Source organism: Gymnodraco acuticeps, unplaced genomic scaffold (assembly GCF_902827175.1).
Source record: "Gymnodraco acuticeps unplaced genomic scaffold, fGymAcu1.1, whole genome shotgun sequence".
NCBI classification, from domain to species: domain Eukaryota; kingdom Metazoa; phylum Chordata; class Actinopteri; order Perciformes; family Bathydraconidae; genus Gymnodraco; species Gymnodraco acuticeps.
In genome coordinates, this window is record NW_022990047.1 from 2,425,086 (window position 1) to 2,448,960 (window position 23,875).

Here is a 23,875-nt window from a genome sequence, read left to right on the forward strand (position 1 = left end):
TGTCATATACAAAATGTTATTTATTGATAGTCCCAGTAAATCAATTAACACTACGACAAAATAAGGTTCACTGCAATCAAAATAATCTGACTGTTATATTCTCACACAATATTTATCGTAATAAATCAGATTCTGTATCAAAAGTATGAGTTGCCTTTCACTGAGGGGAGAAAATAACCATCTGAGGGCAAGTTGAATTCAGAGGAACATTTTACCAGTGAAATATCCACAGTCCACTGTCTTCAGCAGATGGTTTAGATATTATACTGAACTGTACTTTTCAATGACATCTTTAATCGGAAATATTTGTTCATTTGTGCAAGCTGAACAAAGGCATTTTAAATCATAAATGATTGTCTTGCAAGTGAAATATAGGTGCATTTACCCTCCGAGCTTATTTTTCCTCTGGTCTCCGCTGATTAACTTTTTGTTGAATACAACATTTTCCAGTGAGAACAGTGTTGTTGCTTATTATCAAAAATGAAACATGGACCTTTTATTAGAACATTTCATTTCATCAGGCACTGGTGATAATAGTGTGTTTCCTTTAACAACAGAGCAGGAGAGTCTTTGTAAGTTCTTGTTTTGTGGGTCCTAGTCACATAATGATATGAATTGTCACCAACAATCACATGAAAAAACTAAATAAAGAAAACGATCCCTCACCTACAATGTGCACACTATACTTTTGAGTCTTCTGTTGCTCTTTTCCTGCTCATGAATGCTAACACAGGCGACAACACAGTGCGAGCCATGACACCTCAGCTGTGTAGGTTCACTCTTCTCTCCATCAATCAGACTTGTCCTTTTTTTTGCCTCCTCCTATAGGAACTTTGCTGACCACAGCAGAGCCGACTGCGGTCACTCCTCCAGCTACAGCATACACCCCTCCTTTAACAAGCCCAACTCCCATCCCAGGCAGAGAGGCTACAGAGCAGACGGTGGTCTTGGTGAGGTCCAGACCCTTTCCTCCTATCCAGGCCACACCGCCCACTGTCGCTCCTAAAGCTCCCTTTGTGGCCCCGTACAAGCCACCCGCCAACCGGCTGAACATGCCCGGCTGCGTCTGTGGATGGCCCTTGTTGTTGTCGTCGTCATCTGCTTTAAAACAACAAAAGCAACATTAGTTCAATACGTCACTGCTAAATAAGAAGAAAGACATAAATGCTCTGAACCAGTGCTGCAGCTTGTGTTTCTTTAGATAACAAATTAACCAGACAATTATTTTCTAAATGAATCTCTTGATTGTTTGGTCTTTTAACAATAAAAAGCATCACTTATTTTATTTAATCATTTTATTTATTAGGATCCCCATATCTTTAGCTGAAGCAGCAGCTATACTTCCCTGGGTTTACAACACACACAATATGTTATACAAGACAGTACAGTACGTACTTTCAAGATAGACTGTATCCAATGTAAGACAAAGACAAATTACATTTGTTTGCACTTACACAGAAGGTGTAACCAGAAAAAGGTTTAACATAAAATATATTTTTTTAAATACTTTGATTATCAAAATAGTTATAGTTTTTTTCCTGCCGATCATCTAAGAAATTCTCTAAAAACTACATCACTTCCTTTTTTCACAGTTTTGTTAAGCCCTTACATTTCATTTAATGTTAACTGTATACGCAGCTCAAATGGAACTTTACTACATAGTGCATTCTTTTGAACATGCACACAGCGACTTACACACTTGTGAAATCAGACATAATGCATCAAAACACAAGTAAAAGTGTAATTTTACAAACTAGGCTCCTCCAACAATACAACTTACTATATTTGGTAACCTATTGAATCTGCAGATATTTATTTGACCAAAGGCAGATTCCTTCAGAAACACCCAATCACTATTTGAAATCCAAGGTCTGTATTTCCACATTGTCCCATAACTTCTTAAAGAACATGATCTAAATCAGATTTGGGTCAACAACAGAAATGTGTCACTGTTAAAGTACTTTTGCAACTAAACTTACCTGTAGCTACTGTCTCATGGTTGAGGTATGCAGGCATGTCCTCAGGCACCTGCTCCGCCTCACTCATCTCTCTGGTAAAAAACACATGACAGAATTACCAACTGAGACAAGTACCTGGGTTGACAGAGCTATACAATGTAGAGAACTATAAGAAGGAGATTCAGTGTAATATGAAATCATTGTCCTTTTAAGTTATTTCCGCTATGATATAAACTGTGATTGAGATCCATGCTTGTTGTTGCATTACATTTTTGTTAAGCGGACAACAGCAGGAACAACCCTTTTTCCTTTTCCCTTAATATGACAACCTCTTTATGTAATTAAAAGCTGCTAGCCCAAATAGACAACATTTATATATATGCAACAGTCTTCACAGAAAGACTTACGTTGAGTAAATAGTTAGAAATGGGGCTGTTATGTGTGCACAGTGTATAAAGAAAATAAGAGGAGCTTGCTTTGAGTGTGCTGCTCCTAAAACAAGGCCGACCTGTTCACAGTCAACCACAGAGCTGCACACAGGTTTAAAAAAAGAACCAATATTGAAGTAATCTTCTCCACTTGGAAGACAGTAGTAAACACATAACATGATGAATGAACAAAATATGAATAGCTTAAATATAATTAACTGAAGTCTTTGGAGTTTGTTTATGTTTTTTTTTGTTTTGTGTATTTTTTTAATGACAAATATATAGTTTAATACATTTTATGATCATGTATAGATATATTTATATGTTCTTTATTCATGTAAATTGTGTCTTTATTCAGTTTTACTTTATCACCATATCCATGAAGTAGAATTATCCCAAATTGCTACCTAGCTAGCACATCAATTAGGCCTAACTTTCCACATAGCTGTCATTTGATTTTAGACCAGTGTTCTCTGTTATTTTATTGTTGCTCTTCAGCAGTCAATCGTGCCTTGCTGTGAAGTTATGAAAGCTGCTCAGACGAAAACAGCTATAGCGTTTATCAAGTTAAAATGAACAAAGAAACGCTTTTGGCAGCTGTGGTGTTGACAATTAACTGATGGATATACAACATCATTACATCATCAAATCATATAAGGTCCATATCTAAATATATTAATAAGAGTAGTTGTGTAAAGGCCTGACTTGTCAAGTAAAACTTGTGCTACGTTTCGTTAGCTAACCAGCAGCGTTTGTTTCGTGGCAGAGACAGCGTTTGCTATCGTTACAGGCAGGTTAAACACGGATACTTGCTAAAAGTTGCCACATTTCTGCACAATATACATTCTTAATAAATGTAGCCGTCTCACTTTTAAAGACAGATATTAGTGGACTTGTAATTAAAACACAAAACCAACGGTATATGGTTGTTTTGACTTTAGTCGCCATAATTAGCCTATTTGTAGTCTTCTAGCTGAGACATCCAGACACGTCACCCGAAACACAAAACATTACTTAAACGGTGTTTCCCATCTTTAATCGATCGACTTTTACACGTATTTCCTCCTCATGTATGTCCCTTTTACATCAATGGTCGAGGGAGATTACTTTGAGGCTGTTTTGTATGTATGTAATATGGCTAAATGTTGTTGTTGTTGTTCTGCAGATGGCTGACTCTCATTACACAAACTGAACCCCAAACTAGCCAGCGACTGTTTCGCACTTACCTCGCTTGGTAAGGTTATCACAATGATCCAATGTCCTGTGCGGGATTTAAAACTAAATGCGCAGGAAATAATGTCCAGGTTCCTCGGCCTTTAATGCTGCTGATGGTTAAACGGACTTGTCTTGTCTGTCTGACTGTCTATTTTTGTTTGAAGGAGGACCAGTCTCCACCCATAAAAACACAGAGGTACACTCTGTCCGCAGGATGGAGCTGCAGATACTGCACGCATGCAACTAAAAGTAGTTATTATTATCTGGATAACATATTAAAATGTGTATTATTTGTATCCGCAAACACAGGCAATTTTATTATTTTAATTAAGAAATGGCTGTTCATGTGTTGGTGTGGTGATAATTAGAAACAACTGGTTGAGTACCACATTGTGAAAGTATCTGTAGTGTTGCATGTGAACAGAGACATTTAAAGATAAGATGAGAAGGTTTATCTTGTATCTCTGGCGGGAGCTATACATCCACAGGCGGGAGGGGGTACTACTGATGCAAACCAACATCTCCCCCTCAGAGCGGACGTGACGTACATCCTGCGAATCAAAGTTCGTATATTTTACGAGGAGATATCACGTTATAGTGTAAAACAGTGCGTACTACTCCATACTCAAACGCCACCTCAAATCTTTAGAATCAGTAGGATTGTCATGATGAGAGCCAAAGATAATAATAAGTCTGGAAAACCCACTAGGCTCTGGGGCTCCAACCTGATAGACTGTGTATTACATCCGTTTTTTTGGTAATAGTATTATTTATAAAGACTGCCTCACTAAAGCATTTATCAACTGATTAGGGCCTTCAGGCATGTCACCTGTTTTGACATGTTTTGTAACTGTTTGCCTACAAATATATGTTGTATACATTTTATATAACTGAAAACGTTTGACGAAAAGACCTCCCTAACGGGTTAATTTCTGCATGAATTAAATGAAGGTCGACAGTCACAACAAAATAAAAAATAAATAGATATCCACTCAACATATAACTATTGAAATAATAAAAAAAATGGTCTAAAGGATTTAAATATGAAAACACCAAAATGCTTTTATCATTATACACTCATTTGTTTTTTTGTTTTTATCAAGTGTTTTTATTTATACAAACTTTAGAAAAATAAAATGTACAACATAAAAGAACAAAAAATACAGAAATAAAAAACAATAAGAACAATCAGACAAGTAGAAAAAAGTAAAGAAAAAAGTAAATAAACCCTCCCACCCCAAGACCTATCAGGACATAATATCTCCAGAGATGTGAAGACCTTTTCTTCCCATTGGGAAAAATGAACAGGCCTCAGTCCTATACGTCATTATTATAAGAGGACCGAACCTAAGCTGACATTGTTTGATAGATATGTTTCTGTAAATAGTGTCCTGGAGTCTCCATGGAGAGACTAACTCCTCTTCTAAAGCACACCATGAAACCACAGCTTTGGGGTCAAACCATTAAGCAAAGGTCCTAATGAGAAGGACCAGAAATACAATGTAAAATGTGATACTGCCATCGAGCCTCCTCCGTTGAGTAGTGGACATTTTGAGTCTAGGCTGCTTGTTGTTCCAAATAAATGCAGAGATTGCCGACTGGAGTTTCTGCCAATGAGCAATGGGGGGCGATAAAGGGAGCATTGAACTGATTAACTTTTAACGCAGTGCACAGTATTCATTTTAATTATTAAAGCTCTGACTTGTAGTGAGATGGGCTAGCTCGACCATCTATGGAGGTCCTGGAGAATCTTTTTATACGTGTCTATATTATTTTTATATATAATTATTCTTTATATTCTTACCACTGGAATGTTTGCAGGGAGAATAGCTAATTTGGCAGCGTCGTTGAGAGGTAAAATGGCAGATTTGGGCCAATTAATGTTAAATCCTGATAGGTTGCCTAATTCCTCTATAGAGTGGCGAAGTCCCTCCCCTTCCGGTGGACCTCCATGGGACCTTATTTCAGAAAATGTTTGTATTGAAGTCAATGGAGAGAGAAAGATTATCTTTCGATCCCGTTTGAATTGTGCCACGAATTACACATAAGATGTTTGTCAATTTCAAAGATATTTTTGCAAGTAAAAAAAAAAAAATGTGTCGTAAAACTGTGAAGTAACACAATTGTTTGTGTGAAACGCTCAATGAACTACATCTCCCGTCTCGCACCACACACCAAGACGGCCGTCACGTTGGCACATTTCACTTCTTTCTTTCTGAATGAGGCGGAAAGTATTAAAAGAGGTGAAAATCACTACAAGTCTGGGCATGTTGAGAGCTGTACATACACAAAAGGGGAGTTAGTCGGGACCGGGATTCTGGGATTTGTAGTCTTTCTAGTTGCGTATTTTTCATAGTCTTATATTTCGGGATCAAAAGATATTCTTTCTCTCTCCATTGACTTCAATACAAACGTTTTCCGAAATAAGGTCCCATGAGTCACACCGGAAGGGGAGGGTTATACAAAAATCATAAATTGAAAAATTATTGATTCGAAAATAATATGATGCAGTACAGTACTATTACGTCTGGGTCTCTGTGTTTCATTAAAGCTTGGCTCTGTGTGTGTGTGTGTGTGTGTGTGTGTGTGTGTGTGTGTGTGTGTGTGTGTGTGTGTGTGTGTGTGTGTGTGTGTGTGTGTGTGTGTGGAACGAGCCATTTTGTGTGTGCGAGAGAGAGAGAGAGAGCGCACCGGTACCGGAGATCGTTGTTGTTAGCTTCTGGTGCTAGCGAGCTACGCTAACGGATATAAGGAATTTTTTCAACAACAAAGTGGAGGAGAGTCCTCTCCTGTCAGACTGAGAGACTCAGTGAACTAAAGGACTCTCTCAGTGTTATCTCAGTGGGTCTCAAATGTTTTGGTCACCATTAATGTAAACAATTATTTCCGAGGCACACGTTTATATGATCATTATAGTTATAAAAAAAATAAGAGAATAAATGAAAAACAGCTATGAAATACTATATGACAGTAAAACAAGAATAAAGTTTAAAAGGGTGATTTGTAAAATATACATAAAGAAAAAGTAAATCTGTTTACAGTTCTGATTCATATGGGTGTTGAGAGATATATCCATAGATCTCTTCATATTGCTCTCAAAGTGCACCAGATTGATGCATTTAACTTCAATATTTAAAAATAAATCTTCCCGGGGGAGCTTGCCCCCGGACCCCCCTATGTGAGGTCCACACACCACCTATAAAAATAGCACTTTACCCCTACTTACACCTATATGCCGTGAGCTGATTATCGAGCCTTCATTGTATCAGTCGCGGGTACACTGTGTATTTGCGTGGGGATTGTTGCAGTAGAAAATTCCACTGTAGCGCCCGGGACATTAATGGGAAACCCTAAATGTTTGAGCACCCTCTATGAAACGTCAAACTACCCCACAGCACCCCCAAAATAAGTCTCTGGCGCCACCACTGAGCCTGACTATTTGTGTTGGGGGGGGCCCGACTTTTTCTTTTCTCCAAAGGGGGGGCCTGACAGAAAAAGTTTGAGAACCACTGCCCTAAGCAGACGAGTTGCAGAAGTTGAGGGATTCTGCATAAAAATCAGTACATCATCCGCGTAAAGGGGAATGTGATGATGCAAGCCTCGGATAGAAATGGGGATAATATCCTGTGATTGTCTTATAAATTGGGCCAGTGGCTCGAGTGAGAGGGAAAGGGCCCTGGACCCAAGGAGCAGCCCTACAGATAGATGAAACCTTGAAACGGAAAAAAAGTGAGGAGATCATTTTGTCGGTTAAAATCATCGATGACGGTGCCGCATAAAGTACTTTGATCCCCTTAGCTAACCCCATTGACTCCAGAACAGCCAATTGGTAAGACCATTCTAGGATATCAAAAGCTTTCATAGCATCCAGAGACAAGACGGCCGCTGGAGTTGTATCCTCTTTGCTAGTGTCAATGATGTGCAGGAATCTCCTGAGAGTCCGAGGCTAGGCGGCCTTTTATGAAATCGGTTTGGTCATTATTCACTTATTTGATATTATTTCTTATTTATTGTCCCTTTACAGGGGCTGGGGTTGAGACTGCGGTCAAGCCAGCCCAGCCTCCACTTCGGAAAACACAGTCAAGCCAGCCCGCACGTTGTATTGCGGTGTGCGAATATTGTATCCATTACAGTAGAGGCCTGGAAAAACTGCCTTCAAAATAAGAGCGCTTACTCTGTCAATAACAAATATACCTAAAAAACATACCAAACATATTCATACTGGAGCTTAAATTAAGAAATATGTACTATATAATGTGATCAATAATTATTTAAAACAAACTACGTATAACTACCACATTATAACTGGCTGAATGTAAAATGTAAGGAGTTTCAAAATAAAATACTTTTGAAATCTCATGGGCTATCGTCCATCTGTTTTTAGATAAGAATAAAACAAAAAATGTCAATTATCAAAGACTTATTTCACTAAGGGTGATAGCAGGACACCCCAACTAGTCATTTAGAGAATATCAGGATAATCTGATGTAGAATTTCAAAATAAAAGACCTTTGAAGTCTCATATACCTCATTCACACCAACGGTGTTTCAGGGCCGGTTCGGAGCTGGAGCTTGAAAAGCACTGGGTTTTCCTGTTCACACCGCAGCGGAGCAGCCTCTTAGCTCCGGAATACGGTTCGTTTCAAGCACCAACAAATTGTCCGGCTAGAGCAGGGGTGGGGAACCTCCGGCCTCCGGGCCGTATACGGCCCGCGAGAACATTTGGTACGGCCCTCGAGGTAATTTATTAACACACGCAAAAAAGAAAAAAATTAAAGAAATCTAGATCGCAAAAAAAAAATTAAACAAGTGAGTGCCTGTTTTTCCTGGCCACGGTCAGGGTCCTTGAACACAACACGAGCCTAACGTGTCATCCTTATATAGATGGTGTCATCACATGGTATACGTCTCGTCTGACAGGGGTGCAGTTCTGACGGAGAGCACCAGAACGTCGCTCCGGCACTTCAGAAACTGCAGTATCCATAAGGAGCCGTACACATGCCGCAGTTTCTGCGTGGCTGTCTTTAGTTGAAAGCCCAGTGGCGATCCGTTCATCTGTCATACTGATCATACAGTCAATAACTTTGTTGTTATTAGCATCTGGTTAGCTAGCTATGCTAACGAATATAAGAAGCTTTTTCTACAACCAGTGAGGTAAAGGCACATCTTTATATGACTGTTACGTCCCCACTAAGGTCTAGGGGACCTGGAGACAATAACATACAACCAATAATTAATGAGGGAGTCAGCGTAACAGTTTACAAAAGGTTTATTTTCTTAACCCAGAACCGAACAGACATGTAACTGAAACCTTAGTTGGTGAGGAGGAGGAGGAGTCAAAGGATTGCGCCAAACAAAAGAAACAAGCATAACAAAACCAGGCCTATCTCTACATCTATCCTTTGAAACCAAAACTCAAACAAAAACCCTCACTAACTAAACTACAAAGACTTTGACAAAACAATATACAGGGGTGGCAACAATCCGCTAACCTAGTGTGTCTAAACATTAGTTAGCTACGTGGTGAGAAATGTACAGGGTACCCCAGACTTACCTAACTCCTCCACCTCTCAACACACTTTCAATAAGGTCAGACAATACAAAGAAATTTAGTGGCTAAATACTGCAGGCTCCTTCATCAGCAACAGGCCCAGAGTGAGAGAGCGAGAAGACTTCCTGGGTGCCTCCTTTATGGTCGGCCCTGGCTGCTGATAGGCCAGCTGAGGGTGAGAGGATCCAATCAGCCATCAGACTCAGGTGCACAGGCAGATACCGATCAGCTGCTGATTAGCTGTGCAGAAGACAGGGAGAAGAGAGAAACACAGGAGGGAAGGAAAACCACACCAGTACAGCCTGCCTGGCACGTAACACCCCCACACATATAAATCTAAACAGTATGTTTGGACCTTACAATGAACATTTTCTATTTACATAGCACGAGATAGTGCATCGGCAAGAACATTATCGGAGCCCTTTTTATGGCTTATGTCAAGGTTGTAGTTCTGGACAATCAATGACCACCGCATAAGGCGTTGATTGTGGTTGTACATCCTTGAAAGAAAAACCAGCGGATTGTGATCAGTGTATACCTTAATAGGTTTTACACTGGAGCCAAGATACACCTCAAAGTGCTGCAAGGCAAACAATAGAGCTAAAGCTTCTTTTTCAATAGTAGAGTACTTCAACTGATGTCTGTTGAACTTTCGGGAGAAGTAGCTCACGGGGTGATCGATAGCCTGTGCATCTTCTTGTAGAAGAACAGCCCCTGTCCCAACTCCACTGGCATCGACCTCGAGCTTGAATGGCTTCGAAAAGTCTGGTGCAGAAAGAACAGGAGTACAACACAGAATACCTTTTAGGCTCTCAAATGACTGTTGACACTCACCGGACCAAACGAAAGGCTTTGAGGGACTGGTCAACGTAGTGAGTGGGTCCGCCACCGATGAGAAGTTTCTGCAGAAACGGCGATAGTACCCTGCCATTCCTAGGAAGCGGCGAAGTTCCCTCCTGGTGGTTGGCACCGGGAGGGAGGCAATTGCCCTGATTTTTGCATCAGCAGGGCACACCTGCCCTCGACCAACCTGCTGACCAAGGTAGAGAACGGTACCTTTTCCAAACTCACATTTGGCAAGGTTAAGCGTTAGGGAAGCGGCCGACAAGCATTTAAAAACTTCTCTTAAGGTAGACATGTGGCTAGACCAGTCATTAGAATAGACAACAATGTCGTCCAGATATGCCTTACAGTTTGGAACATGTCCTAATACAAGATTTACAAGCCTCTGAAAAGTGGCAGGTGCATTACACATACCGAAAGGCATCACAGTATACTGAAGGAAACTGTCAGGTGTCACAAAGGCCGAGATGTCAGAAGCACGCTGTGTTAAAGGAACTTGCCAGTATCCCTTTAACATGTCCAGCTTACTGACAAATTGTGCAGGACCAATTTCATCGATACAGTCATCAATGAGCGGTAATGGGTGTGCATCGGGGACAGTGACAGCATTAACTTTGCGAAAGTCAGTGCAGAATCTGGGACTTCCATCTGACTTTGTCTCTAGCACACAAGGGGAACTCCAGGGACTGGAACTAGGCCTTGCAAATCCGTTTTTAAGTAGATACTCAACTTCCCTTTTCATAACCTCTCTCTTAACTGGGTTAACCCTGTACGCACGCTGTTTGAGGGGCGAGGGGTTGGTCAAAACCACATCATGAGCTAGGACAGAAGTTTGTGAGGGAGTGTCATTAAAAAGACATGCAAAGTCAAATATCAGTTTCCGTATCTCACTTCCTTGGATATAAGGAAGGTGAGACAAGTAATTGGGCAAATCAGCCAATACCTCAGTATTGCTTAGTCTGGCCCCCTGTGGTGTTGCACTGCGCATCACCAACTCATCCTCATCCGAGCTCACTTTTGAAACTGAAGCCATAGGAGAGACTGTTGTCTCCACCTGGTGAGCTTTTGGAGACTCACTTTGGTCTTCCCTGGTGCAGTACTTCTTTAGCATGTTGATATGACACACTCTGGTAGGACGTCTGCGGTCAGGTGTTTGAATGACGTAGTTTGTTTCACCGAGCTTCTTATCTACAACATAAGGACCAGCAAATTTAGTAGACAGAGCCGACCCAGGTACAGGCAATAGAACCAACACCTTGTCACCTGGCTGAAACAAGCGCGCTACCGCCTTTTGGTCGTAGCGTTTTTTCATGTTCCCCTGGGTAGAAGTCAGAGCTTCCCTAGCCAAGGAGCAAGCACGATGTAGACGATCCTTAAGTTTGGCGACATACTCCGGGATACCACAAACTTTTTTCGTTGGCATGATCAAATGCTCTTTAAGAACTCTTAAAGGACCTCTGACCTCATGTCCAAACACTAGCTCAGCAGGACTAAAACCTAGAGACTCCTGAACAGCTTCACGGGCAGCAAATAACACCAAAGGAACACCGTCATCCCAATCTTTATGAGACTCGTGGCAATGTTTTCTTAACATGCTTTTCATAGTCTGGTGAAACCTCTCTAATGCCCCCTGACTTTCAGGATGATATGGGCTGGATGTCACATGCTTGATACCTAAGGTGTCAAGTACCCGGGCAAACACTTTAGACATGAAGTTGGTACCTTGGTCTGTTTGAACTACCTTCGGTAGACCAAACATGGAGAAAAACTTCAGAAGTGCCTTGGTGATGACCGGAGCAGTGATTTTCCGTAGTGGGATGGCTTCTGGGAACCTAGTGGAAGCACACATGACAGTTAAGAGAAACTGGTTTCCAGTTTTAGTTTTAGGCAAGGGTCCCACACAATCCACAATCACCCTTTCAAATGGCTCTCCCATTACTGGAATAGGAATGAGAGGAGCAGGGTGAATCACCTGATTCGGTTTACCAACAACTTGGCACACATGACATGTTCGACAATAAAGAACTACATCAGACTTAAGTCCTGGCCAAAAGAAGTGTTTTAAAACTCTTTCATACGTTTTTGTTACCCCCATGTGACCCGACCACGGATGATCATGAGCCAAGGACATCACCTGAGAACGATAGGCTGTTGGCACAACAACCTGATAAATTGCCAAGGAGTCCAACTCCTCACAGGCATCACTAATCCAGCGACGCATTAATAGGTCATCTTCCATAATGTATGCCATCTTCTTTGACTTGGCCTCTTCCTGACTGATAACAGAAGAGAGACATTTAGAAAGTGTTTCATCACTTAATTGGGCTGCCATGAATTCTTCCCGAGTGGCAGGCAGTTGTACAAGCTCTGAGCTGTTACTGGGTGATCCAGCACCAGCAGACCGGGCCTCCTCCTGCAGTCGGTCCGACTCAGTCACGTCCTCAAGAAACTGCCCTGTAGCAAGAAAAGAATCAGACAAATCCTCTCCATATTTCTTTGACTGGGCCCTTGTAACAACACAAGCAGGAAAGATTTCGGGAGATACTTCAGCTGATTTCTCAGCGTCTAAACTTAGATCCAGAGAATCAATGACCTCAGGTACTGGCTTAACTTTGCCCCCAGCCAAGTCATTACTGAGGATGAAATCAACACCTTTGATGGGTAAGGCAGGGAGGACAGCAACTTTAAAGAATCCTTTGACAAAAGATGAGTGAATATAAACATTGTGCAAAGGAGCCGCACTTAGTGTCATGCCTACCCCTTGAACAACAGCACTTGATCCACATGATGATTTGGAGGTTAAAGGTAAGATGCCTTCTCTAATTATGGACTGAGAACCTCCTGTGTCCCTAAGTACCTGTACTGGCAGCTGGTCTTTAGGATCCCCTGTTAAAGAAACAAAGCCCTTGGAAATAAAGGGTTTGAAACAGGGATCAGGTACATCATCTTCCTGGGACATTTCTATGTCTGATAGGGAAACTCTTTTAATGAGTCCCATTCCTTTTGGCGTCTGAAAGCGTTGTGAAACTTGTTGCTTACGCTTTAAGAAATGACACCCTGAAATAAGGTGTCCTGTTTTATGGCAGTAGCTACACTCACGGGGCCCCCGTGGAGGTGATGGTGGTCCTCTTGACCTTTCAAAAGTTGTTGGGCCAAGATCAGGTCTTCCGGTTTGTGATATTGAAGCTCTATCTGGGCGCAAGGGTGAAGAAAACACAGTCTTGTGAGTGAGCATAAATTCATCTGCTAAAACAGCTGCTTTAGCCAGTGAAGTGACCTTTTGTTCATTTAAGAATATCACCATTCTTTCAGGCAAAGAATTCTTAAAATCTTCCAAGAGAAGTAACTGACGAAGACTCTCAAAATGATCCTTCACTTCATTAGCCGCACACCATTTATCAAAGAGAATGCCCTTCTCTCGCGCAAACTCAACAAATGTCTGCGTAGCAGACTTTTTATGGTGTCTGAACTTTTGTCTGTAGGCCTCCGGCACAAGCTCATAAGCACGCAAGATCGACTCCTTAAGCACTTCGTACTGCAAGCTTTCTTCCAAAGAAAGTGAAGATACCACTTCCTGAGCCTTACCTACTAATTTGCACTGAAGTAGGATTGGCCACATGTCTTTAGGCCAGACTAGTGCGGTAGCAATTCTCTCAAAAGCACAAAAATATGAGTCAACCTCTGACTCTCTAAAAGTTGGCACTAAAGCAATATTTTTACTAACATCAAAACTTTTTGTATGAGAAGGTATTGACCTCTCAAATGTCTGCTCTGAAGAGATTCTCAGGGCATCAACTTCAAGCCGCTTTAACGTGATTTCCTTCTCAGCTTCTATCTCTAACTTGCGAATCTGCAGTTTGTAATCATAGTCTGCTCTACGCACCATTTCCTTCTCCTGGACCTCCAGCTGAAGACGGGCAAGACGAACTTTTAGTTTGGCATTACTACTTGCACCTAAACTACCCGGAGAGAAAGCCTCTAACCTAGGAAGCGTTGCAGGAGGAGCTTCAGGACTAAACTTGTCAACTCTAGGTGTAGCTAATACACCTTCCCTATCATCTTCAATAGACTCTTTAGCCCTAGGCTGAGTTGACATGCTTGGGATTTCAAGAATCTTTAACTCCTCTAGTTTGTGCAGGATTTTCTCTCTTATCTCTTTTTTTACTTTATACTTGTCTACTGAAATGTTAAAGTGAGCTGCAATACATAACATGTCATCTTTGCGACAGGAATACAACGTATCAACACTTGGACTTTCAATAAAGTCCTGTAAGTCAAACCCCATTTTTCAGCCTATGCACAACACCTACAATGACTTCTCAATTATTGGTTGTTTTTAGCTCAGGAAAATAGATTTCCCGGTCGAGCCCCCACTCGTTACGTCCCCACTAAGGTCTAGGGGACCTGGAGACAATAACATACAACCAATAATTAATGAGGGAGTCAGCGTAACAGTTTACAAAAGGTTTATTTTCTTAACCCAGAACCGAACAGACATGTAACTGAAACCTTAGTTGGTGAGGAGGAGGAGGAGTCAAAGGATTGCGCCAAACAAAAGAAACAAGCATAACAAAACCAGGCCTATCTCTACATCTATCCTTTGAAACCAAAACTCAAACAAAAACCCTCACTAACTAAACTACAAAGACTTTAACAAAACAATATACAGGGGTGGCAACAATCCGCTAACCTAGTGTGTCTAAACATTAGTTAGCTACGTGGTGAGAAATGTACAGGGTACCCCAGACTTACCTAACTCCTCCACCTCTCAACACACTTTCAATAAGGTCAGACAATACAAAGAAATTTAGTGGCTAAATACTGCAGGCTCCTTCATCAGCAACAGGCCCAGAGTGAGAGAGCGAGAAGACTTCCTGGGTGCCTCCTTTATGGTCGGCCCTGGCTGCTGATAGGCCAGCTGAGGGTGAGAGGATCCAATCAGCCATCAGACTCAGGTGCACAGGCAGATACCGATCAGCTGCTGATTAGCTGTGCAGAAGACAGGGAGAAGAGAGAAACACAGGAGGGAAGGAAAACCACACCAGTACAGCCTGCCTGGCACGTAACAATGACCATTATAGTTATAACAAAATAAGAGAATATAGTAAACAGGTATAAAATACTATATGACAGTAAACAAAAGTTGTTATTAATAAACAAGAATAAAGTTTAAAAGGGGAGTGATTTGTAAAATATCCATAAAGAAAAAGAAAATCTGCTTCCAGTTCTGTTTCATATGGGTGTTGAGAGATGTATCCATAGATCTATTAAAGGAATGCTCCACTCATTAGATAATTAATCAAAACTTCAGTATTTAGTGAAACATTATGTTTAAACCATACCCTGAAGAAATCAGCGATATTCCCCGGTAAATAATGATTTTATAGCTCTTTTTTATCAAAACCTGTATATTCCGTCAGGCCGCTGCCATTTTGCCCATTTTCAGTAGTCACGTGATGGTCGTGACGTCATCCATGCGTTCACTTTGTAAACACCATATACAGTCTATGGTAAACACACGAAAACATGGCGAAGTTTTGAGCAATATGAAGAGATTGGAAGGGGGAATTCAGCCATACAGGTTCGAGCCTACTTAGTAGATACAATGATTTTGATTACTAGATATGTATGCATGTAGTACCACCCTTGCTAGCGATTCCCTCTCTAGTTTAGCATACTCAGCCTCGTTGTCCCTGGCCCTAGAACCACGATTTTATGGGGCCGGAAAAACTGGGGGGAAATACCCACTAGCCGGTACTACGCTATATGGAAAGGCCACCAAAAACTGGCCTGGCCTGCACGATAAAGGACGTTTAAACGGGGCTACCCGCTGCAATGGAAATGCGCCATAACATACCTTATTCTTACTCCGAGCACTACTTCTGGTCCTCCGTCGCTTCACACTTGCAGAGGGCGATTTCTCAACTGGCCGAACTGGTGTCCTGGTCGGTGATGACACCAGAAAGACCGATGGTACTGCATCTCCATTAAGTAATGGTTGTTCAATAAATCCCATGTTATGTTTTATCATACTCTCAGAGTAGTCGTCCGGAAACTTGAAATATTCGCTGCATACATGCGCCTGTGGATCTTTCGGTTCGGGCCGGCCACATTTCGCTAGCCACTGCCTCCGAACGTACTTCCTACGCTTACCTTTTGGCAACAGATGGAACCGAGCATTCCGTGGATTGTTCCTATCAGAATTGTGTCAATGTTTCGCGATACAATGAGGCATATTTGAAGAGAGTAACTACAGTAAATAACATGAACATCAACGTGTCCTCGAAACCAAACGCATGGTTCACGTCACGTCCGGTAAAATGGCGCCGCCCACAGTGTTGATGTTATTTCGGTAATTAATCAGTTTAAAATCACTGATAATGTCATCTGGCAGAGACTGGTCTGTTTTATCGGATGATAACAAAAATTAAATGAGTGTCATGAGCATACCATTCCTTTAATGTTGCTCTCAAAGTGCACCAGATTGATGCTTTTAACTTCAACATTTAAAAACACATCTTCCCGGGGGAGCATGCCCCGGACGGACCCCCCTAGAGGAGGTTAGGTCCCCCACCACTTAAATCATGTCCACATGAAACTAAATACATTTGCACACATCTTGTGTCCATATCTTTCTGTTTTGGTGGTAATGCCTCAACCGTGCACGTGAATGCATGCGCGAATCATGGTAAAATATCTGAATTAAGAGGTTGCTTTTTCTTTGCACAGCATGAAAGAAAGGCGAAATGAATGGGCTGTGATTTTAGTATTTTTAAGCAGAGGTCAATAATTTATACGGCCCTCGGAGGATGTTGAAAAAATTGAAATGGCCCTTGAGAGTAAAAAGCTTCCCCACCCCTGGGCTAGAGCAAAAGCACCGCATACGTCACGCTTACGTCGAGGCGGGGGCAGGGTCGGGATCAACTCCTGAACAACAACAAAAAGCTGGCGTTTTATCCAGTTTGTACACAACGATGGAGAAACTTAACAAGCAGCAGTGGTCCACTGAAGAGACCAGCTACCTACTGGGAATCTGGTCTTCCGAAGAGGTACAGAGGAAGCTGGAGCACAATCGGCCATTGTTGTTGTTGTCGGTGTCAGCTGTGAGGGGTTTCCGCGCGGTTTGGCTTTATGAAGCAGGCACGCAAACGGTTACGTCATGACGCAAACGATGACGCAATGACGCAGCACCAGTCGGACTCTGGGCAGTGTGAAAAGAGCCGGAGCTAAACCGAAGAACCGGTTCTGAACCTGAAAAGCTCTAGCACTGAGCTTGAACCGGAATTGCGTTGGTGTGAATGAGGTCATATATGAGCTATCATCCCTCTGTTTTTAGATAAGAATAACACTGTGTGTAGTCACTCACAGAATATCTGAGTGGCTAGATGGGGTGTCCTGCTATCACCCTGAAGTGAAATAAGTCTGTGATACTGTAGAGTTTTTGTTTTATTATTAATTTAAGCTCCAGTATATATGAATATATTTGGTATGTTTTTTAGGTGTATTTGTTATTGACCGATTTTGAAGGCAGTTTTTCCAGGCCTCTGCCGTAATGCATAGGATATTCGCGCACCGCAATACAACGTGCGGGCTGGCTTGACTTTGTTTTCCGAAGTGGAGGCTGGTGGCTTGACCGCAGTGGGTCGAGGCAGGGTAAATCCTGCACTCGCAAAAGTCACCAATCTCAAAAAGCTGATAGCCTACTATAAGATTAAATAGAATTGAGCACAAGAACATTTAATTTTCAAGTGTTAAATAATATAATCTAATCAAAAAGCATTAGCATTCATTGGAGTGATATTGTTATAATAAAACAGATATCTCCTTTTACATTAAGATAATTCAGTCTTTTGGATATTTTTCTATCATTCTGCCATATCATACAAACATGCTTTGAAAAAGGCCAGCTGAGCACTGGAGTTGAACACCGGAAACTAATACCACATGACTCCAGCTGGTGTTTCCCGCCTGTATTCATAATGATTTTGTAGGTACCCGGAAACTGCATCAGAGTGGAGTGACAGCTCTCTGCCGTTTGGTCTGCTGCAGATGATGACCTCAATGCAGCGGCTGGTGGATTACATATTCAGTTTTTAGTGATAAAGTAGATTATCGAGTTTCCTTTCGGATGTGAAACCAGTGGACAGTGGACCAACAAAGTCGTCCGTCAGTCCGTGGTCGCCGTGTGTTCAGCATTCAAACGTTCCGCCGTCTGAGAGACAGGTTGGTGATGAATGATGACAGTGATGTTAATGACAGTGATGTTAATGAAAGCCCTGTTATAAAGTTCATGTAATTATATTTACTATCAGAATATGTCGTTGTAGACGACCCTCCGTCTTTCAACAATAATGCCAATCATTTTCTGCAGAATGGAGCTGCATTAGAAAAAACATCCTGGTATTTGATTTACTTTTATTGTCTGAATCTGTTTGTCTCACATTTTTTTCTGATTAAAAAGCTGTTATGTATCCCAATGACGAGCTCTTTCCTAGCTGTTATATATATCCTATATTACCTAGATTTATATGGAACACAATGTGTACACAAAGATGTAACTCAGATCTGTATTTACCATAGACTGTATATATAAAGGTATTTACATAATATGACATGTGCTATTGAAGGAACTCCTGATCCCCAAAACTGCAGTATGGATTTCAATATTCAAGCCTTAAATATTGAAATCCATACTGCAGTTTTGGGGATCATTACATTTTAAGGCCTTGTCTTGAGTGAACTTATGAAAAGGTCACTGCTTTATTCCTCCTTAGGTGAAAACTAGGCTGAACTCTCACACCTCACATCAGTCTTCTAACTGATATAAAAGCAGGTTAACATTGAGGTAAATGTGTTACCAATTTGTGTTATTTGTTGTGCATGACCGGAAGCCAATAGCGTAACAGGTTAAAGGTCAATGATGGGTATAAATAAAGACAAGCCTCCAATGGGAGAGTCCGTTGAATGAAATGCCACTGTCTCTGATGTTTCGTTATTCCTCTACTTATTTGGATGCTAAACAGCAATGAAGTTATGCTTACTCTGCTAACAAAGCAGGACTTAAGTTCCTGATTTATACTGTTCGTTTCTGCCTCCAAGTTTTTTTTCTGCACTTCAAATCTTATCAAAAATAGGGTAGAATCTGACTTCCAGACAATATTTGTCTTTAATAGTATGGCATGCAGCCATAAAACATTGTGGGTATATTTGATTATTATTAAACAAGAATTAAAGTTTTGCCCTCATAACCACCCAAAGTCACGGCCAAGCCAGAATTGACCCGACACACCAGTGACAATTTTTTGAGGCCTTCAGAATCTAATAAAATGACAACCATTGGTTTTGTTGTGCTTATTTTACTGTTTTGGAGCCTTGTTCCAAAAAAGCTGGATGATGTTTATGAAAACTTAAAAGGGTCAAACTTGACAGGAGGGTTAATGTGTGCCAACAGAATAATGAACTACAGAACACAGGACCTGGAAACATAGATATACAGGGAGTAGACAGGCTTTACATGGTCCAAAAATGGGAAGAATTATTTTCTGTGATAACATTTTTATAATATTTGAAAATGTACAAATAAACTTAACCTAGTTATGGGTTGGCTTAGAGCACACATGTCAAACTCAAGGCCCACGTATTTAATTTCGGACCGCAGGATAATTTCTAATTTCTATTAGATCTGGCCCGCCGGTATATTGCACGCACACCTTCACTCAATCCTGAGGGTTTCCTCAGCTCAGAGCCTGACCCCAAACATTGATGAACTTGCACCCAAGATGAGATGAAGTATCTGGCTTGAACTAGCATCACAGAGCAGCAAACAGAGTTATGGATGTTTCCTTCTGCACTTTGTTTCTTGCGACAACAGGGCATGTTTCTTTGAGGGAAATAGTTTTTTTGAAGCTGTTGTTGGCCTGTGGAAAAATCTAATCATAAGAAATGTATCCGAAAAGCTGCAGATAGAGCCATAAGAAATGAATGCAACTGATTATTTAATGTTTAATATTGTTTTTATAGGCAATAATTTAAGCTTTGTTAGTTCCAGGTTTAATATGTGCAATACGTTCATTTCAATACGTTTTGCAATAAACATTGAACCAGTCCGGCCCTCGACTAGTACCGATCTTTTAATTTTGGCCCACTGTGTATTTGAGTTTGACACCCCTGGCTTAGAGGTTAGTTTTCACTGGCAGTCCCTTTGCTTGATGTCGTTAGGCATCATACAATAATACAAATTATACAATGAGTGCAAAAGTCAAAATCATAAAAAGCAATACAATTAAACAACGTGACACAATCCTATTAGTGCTGTCATGTAATATGTGTATTGACATAGCATCAGTCAGTCTGTGGTATTGATTGTTTTTCAAAGGAGAGGGAAGTTTATTTGTGTAATGAGGTTTTGTTCCAGCAGGTGCCAGTGTAGCCTCACTGTTAGCTGCTCCTCTGTAAATCCAGACCACAGTCAATTTATTTTGAGTGCCTGAATTGTTGCCGTGATGTACATCCAATAGTGGTTCTCCTTTTTCCCCCTAAAAATCAGGAATTGTTAACATGCTATTCTAACGGGCTTACCCTTTTTAATCTAATAGAAAATGTTAAAATGATTGTGTTTTCTAGAGAGCCATTCTGTAACCGAGGATGGCTCTTTACATAGTCGATTAATCAATAAACCAATTGACAAAGAAAACCTGATTTATCAAAATAATGATTTGGCAGAACATTGATAATGAAAAAAGTGGTTTGTTGCAGCCTTGCTTTGTACATGTTTCTATGTATTATGAGTGGAGTCTAAACATTTTTGTTGACAGCTGACCTGTGTTTATTTTTAGACCCATTTCTTTCAATGAATCCACACAAATAACATCACATCCCTTTGTTGGCGTTTCATTTAGCGCTGGTGAGGAGAAGTAACAGTAAGACTCATTGGTGAACCATGGGCCCTCTGATCAGAATCAGTCTCCTCCGCCCAGCCTTCCCTTGTGTGAGCAAACACTATACCAACACACATTAGGACTGGCTGCTTTGTGTGGATTGAGAGAGCAACAAAGATGCTACACAGAGTGATATGTCGTTAGTGAGCAGGTGGGAAGGACGACATTGAGCTTTTGCCTCTCCAGCTAAGTAATGAAGAGGTTCCCATGGCGACCCTTCTGCCTACTGCCATCCCTGTGTCATGGCGGCCGGCAGCCGGGATCAAAGTGTGCTGTCCTCAACTCTGCTGAGGGCAGAGGGTTAAAATCTGGGGGAAAAGCCCCTCATTACACTTAACCAAATCTCCTTTAAGACACAGCTGACCTGTTACTGTGACAGAACCATCAGGTAGAGGTTTCTAACAATCGACTGTTTAGGAAATGAGAGACTGTCCACAGGTTCAGCCCACTGCTGCTGACAGTGAATGAGCGTCGGATAGGGATGTAACATCTTTATTTCAGTGAAAATAAATCATAGGTTTAAAACACTGATATACATCTAATCTCTAAAATACTGCTTTTAGTTTATTATATTATTTTCTATAATATTATTTTAATATATTGTATTGCGATATTTTGTATTACTACATCTATTTTTGAAAAGCAAATAAACCTAATGAAGAATGTGAACTGAATTGCAACTGGATTAACTTGATCACTGTAAAAAAAAAGAATTTAGAGAAATTATATTTTATTTTTTATATATTGCTGAAATTATGATTATGGTTGTTTGTAATATATGTAATAGTTTAACACAAACACAATTTTGTATTAGTCAATCAACACATTGACAACAATGATTCTAGCTTTTCAAATGGGATTTGTTGCTTTTCCTCCATTTTATTTTCACTTTAGCTGAATGCCTCTCGGTGGCCTGTTGAAAACAAATATTTGACAGTTTGTGTTTTTATATTTTCTTTGTTATTATTGCCTTTATTGGACAGAAGACAGTGTAGGGGCAGACTAATGAGGGGGTGAGAGATATACAACACATGTTCTGTTACAACCTTGTTCCCTAGGTGCTCTGACAGTTTCATTTCTAAGGAAAATAATTGTTGGATGCAGCCTTAATTTAAAAGAAATGTGTTATTTAAATTGCAAATCAATCTTAAGGTTTAAGAAATATAATTGAATTTCTTTCTTTCTATTTTTTTGTTTCAGGTTTTGTTGTACCTCAGTTGTTGCTGCAGTTGAGGAGTTTGTTGTTTGACACTTTTTCACTTTCCTTGTTTCTTTTGGCTTTAAGTCCAAGCATTAAAAGTTATAAAAGGATTATCCATTAGCCTGACTTGGAGGGGGGGGGTTAGGACGGTCCTAATTAGATCACTGTAACCCTCATGTGAGCAGCTACACTCCTGGTGGTCCGGTGCTGGGACACACTGCAGCTTATCGACTGGGAGAGAGCTGCGAGAACAACCAGAGTGAAAGGCCGAGTAAAAAGGGGGGGGGTGGGGGCTGTCAAATCCTTTTAAAGCCTTTTGTCATTTACACAGGGATTTATTTGCCATTAAAGAATAATAATGGTATTTGTGGCACAGTTAGGCCTTTATCACAAGTGTTTAAAAAACACAAAAAAGCATTTGATCTCATAAAAATAAATATGCGCACAGGACTTCATGTCGTTTTTAAAACCAACAAAAACTTCTTCAGTTTTGTTATTTCAAGTTGTTGCTGAAGTGTCCTCCATTTTGTAAACATGGCCCTTTGCTGCTCTGTTCTGACTGGTTGCAACCTGCTGCCACTCTACAGGTTTCAATATCATCCCAGGAGAAAAAACACCTGTGTGCTCTATTTGTTGTTCTAGGTCATTCTGGCCTTTTTTTGCATGACTTTTTATGTGAGTGTGACTTTTGCAGATATGATCAGAGGGTGTGTTGACTCTCTGGCTCTGCCTCTGCACACCATCAGTGTGAGACCTTAATAACTGGGCTGGTGATTTATTGCATGTACTCAGCAGTGACTTTATTTAGAGGTGTCGGACAAAAGCCGAGACCCTCACCCTCCCGCTGTTTTTAATAGTTCTTTAGGAGGTGCAGGGAGGGAAAGAAATGGTAGTAATGTGGGGGCTTCAATCTTTTGTAAGGAGGCAAAGTGAAAGAAGATTGAGCTCCTTAAAAGAAAGTTTGGATACTACTTTATCCCGGGTTATCTAAAGTGGTTAGAGGCCAAAGTGTACATGTTTTCAAGCTAAAAGCACGTTTACATCACATTTACATTTTCATCTGAAAGGCTGGTATTGTGTTTTCTTTTTTGCTGTTGCTCAGTAAGCCTTCAGTGACCTCTGCTGTCCCGTCCAGAGGGGATAAGGTGCTCCTGGAGAAAAGCTGGTCTTATCTCCCTGCCGCCCTCTGAAGCAGTCGTGTTTTATGGGATGTAGCTCTTTTGTTTCCTTGTCCGCTGCCTTTGCCTGATCACTCACACTCATTCCTCATGGAAGTTGTTTGAAGGCCTAGAATAGCTTTGGAAAGGAAACCTCCCTCCTCCTCTTCTTCTTCTACTCCTCTGTTCCCCCTTTATTGAATCCCGCCTCTATATCATTTATCTCTAGCCCCCCTCTCCCTTTTTTCCTCACTTTCAGGGGGCCGTTAGGGGGCATCCTCTTTTCTCTCCCAGCTGGGTTTGTTGACACACAGTCAATCTGCGGTTCCCTTTCACCTCTGTTACCCCTCTTTTTAACTCACCCCCCCTCCCCTCTGCTCTCCCCTCCGTTTTCCCTGAACCGTAAAGCTGCCACAGCTGTGGACTGTATTAGCATAGCTGAGGGGGGGGGGGGGGCTGCTAAATATATTGCAGCCATTACCTTTTGTTCAACAGTTGACAGTTTTAAAACATTTCAGCAGAGAGAGGGTGAGGGGAAAAGGGTGCTTTCAGTGTAACAGCTTTTTAAATATGGGACACAGAAGA

At 41.1% G+C, this 23,875-nt stretch overlaps 2 protein-coding genes across 6 annotated transcripts in view; one reads left to right on the plus strand and one right to left on the minus strand.

Annotated features, from left to right (window-relative positions):
• On the minus strand, nt 1-18,113 carry tmem263 (transmembrane protein 263). Of its 4 annotated transcripts, none has more exons than XM_034215573.1 (3): nt 17,991-18,113; nt 1,980-2,050; nt 1-1,098 (listed from the first exon to the last, which is right to left on the minus strand). In XM_034215573.1, exons 2-3 carry the CDS (start codon nt 2,044-2,046, stop codon nt 791-793), a joined length of 375 nt encoding a protein of 124 aa, XP_034071464.1. In that variant the 5' UTR covers nt 2,047-2,050; nt 17,991-18,113; the 3' UTR covers nt 1-790. The 4 variants fall into 4 exon arrangements, with proteins under 4 accessions (XP_034071464.1, XP_034071462.1, XP_034071463.1 ...); XM_034215571.1 differs by having other exon boundaries at nt 1-1,101; nt 17,991-18,041; XM_034215572.1 differs by lacking the exon at nt 17,991-18,113 and adding an exon at nt 3,613-4,053.
• The window catches only part of si:dkey-103i16.6 (SIRT1 domain-containing protein), a 10,970-nt gene continuing 4,315 nt past the window's right edge, over nt 17,221-23,875 (plus strand). For both annotated transcript variants that reach the window (XM_034215568.1, XM_034215569.1), the window contains exon 1: nt 17,221-18,218. The gene's annotated coding sequence lies outside the window, so the exon portion shown is untranslated. The remainder of the gene's footprint in view (nt 18,219-23,875) is intronic.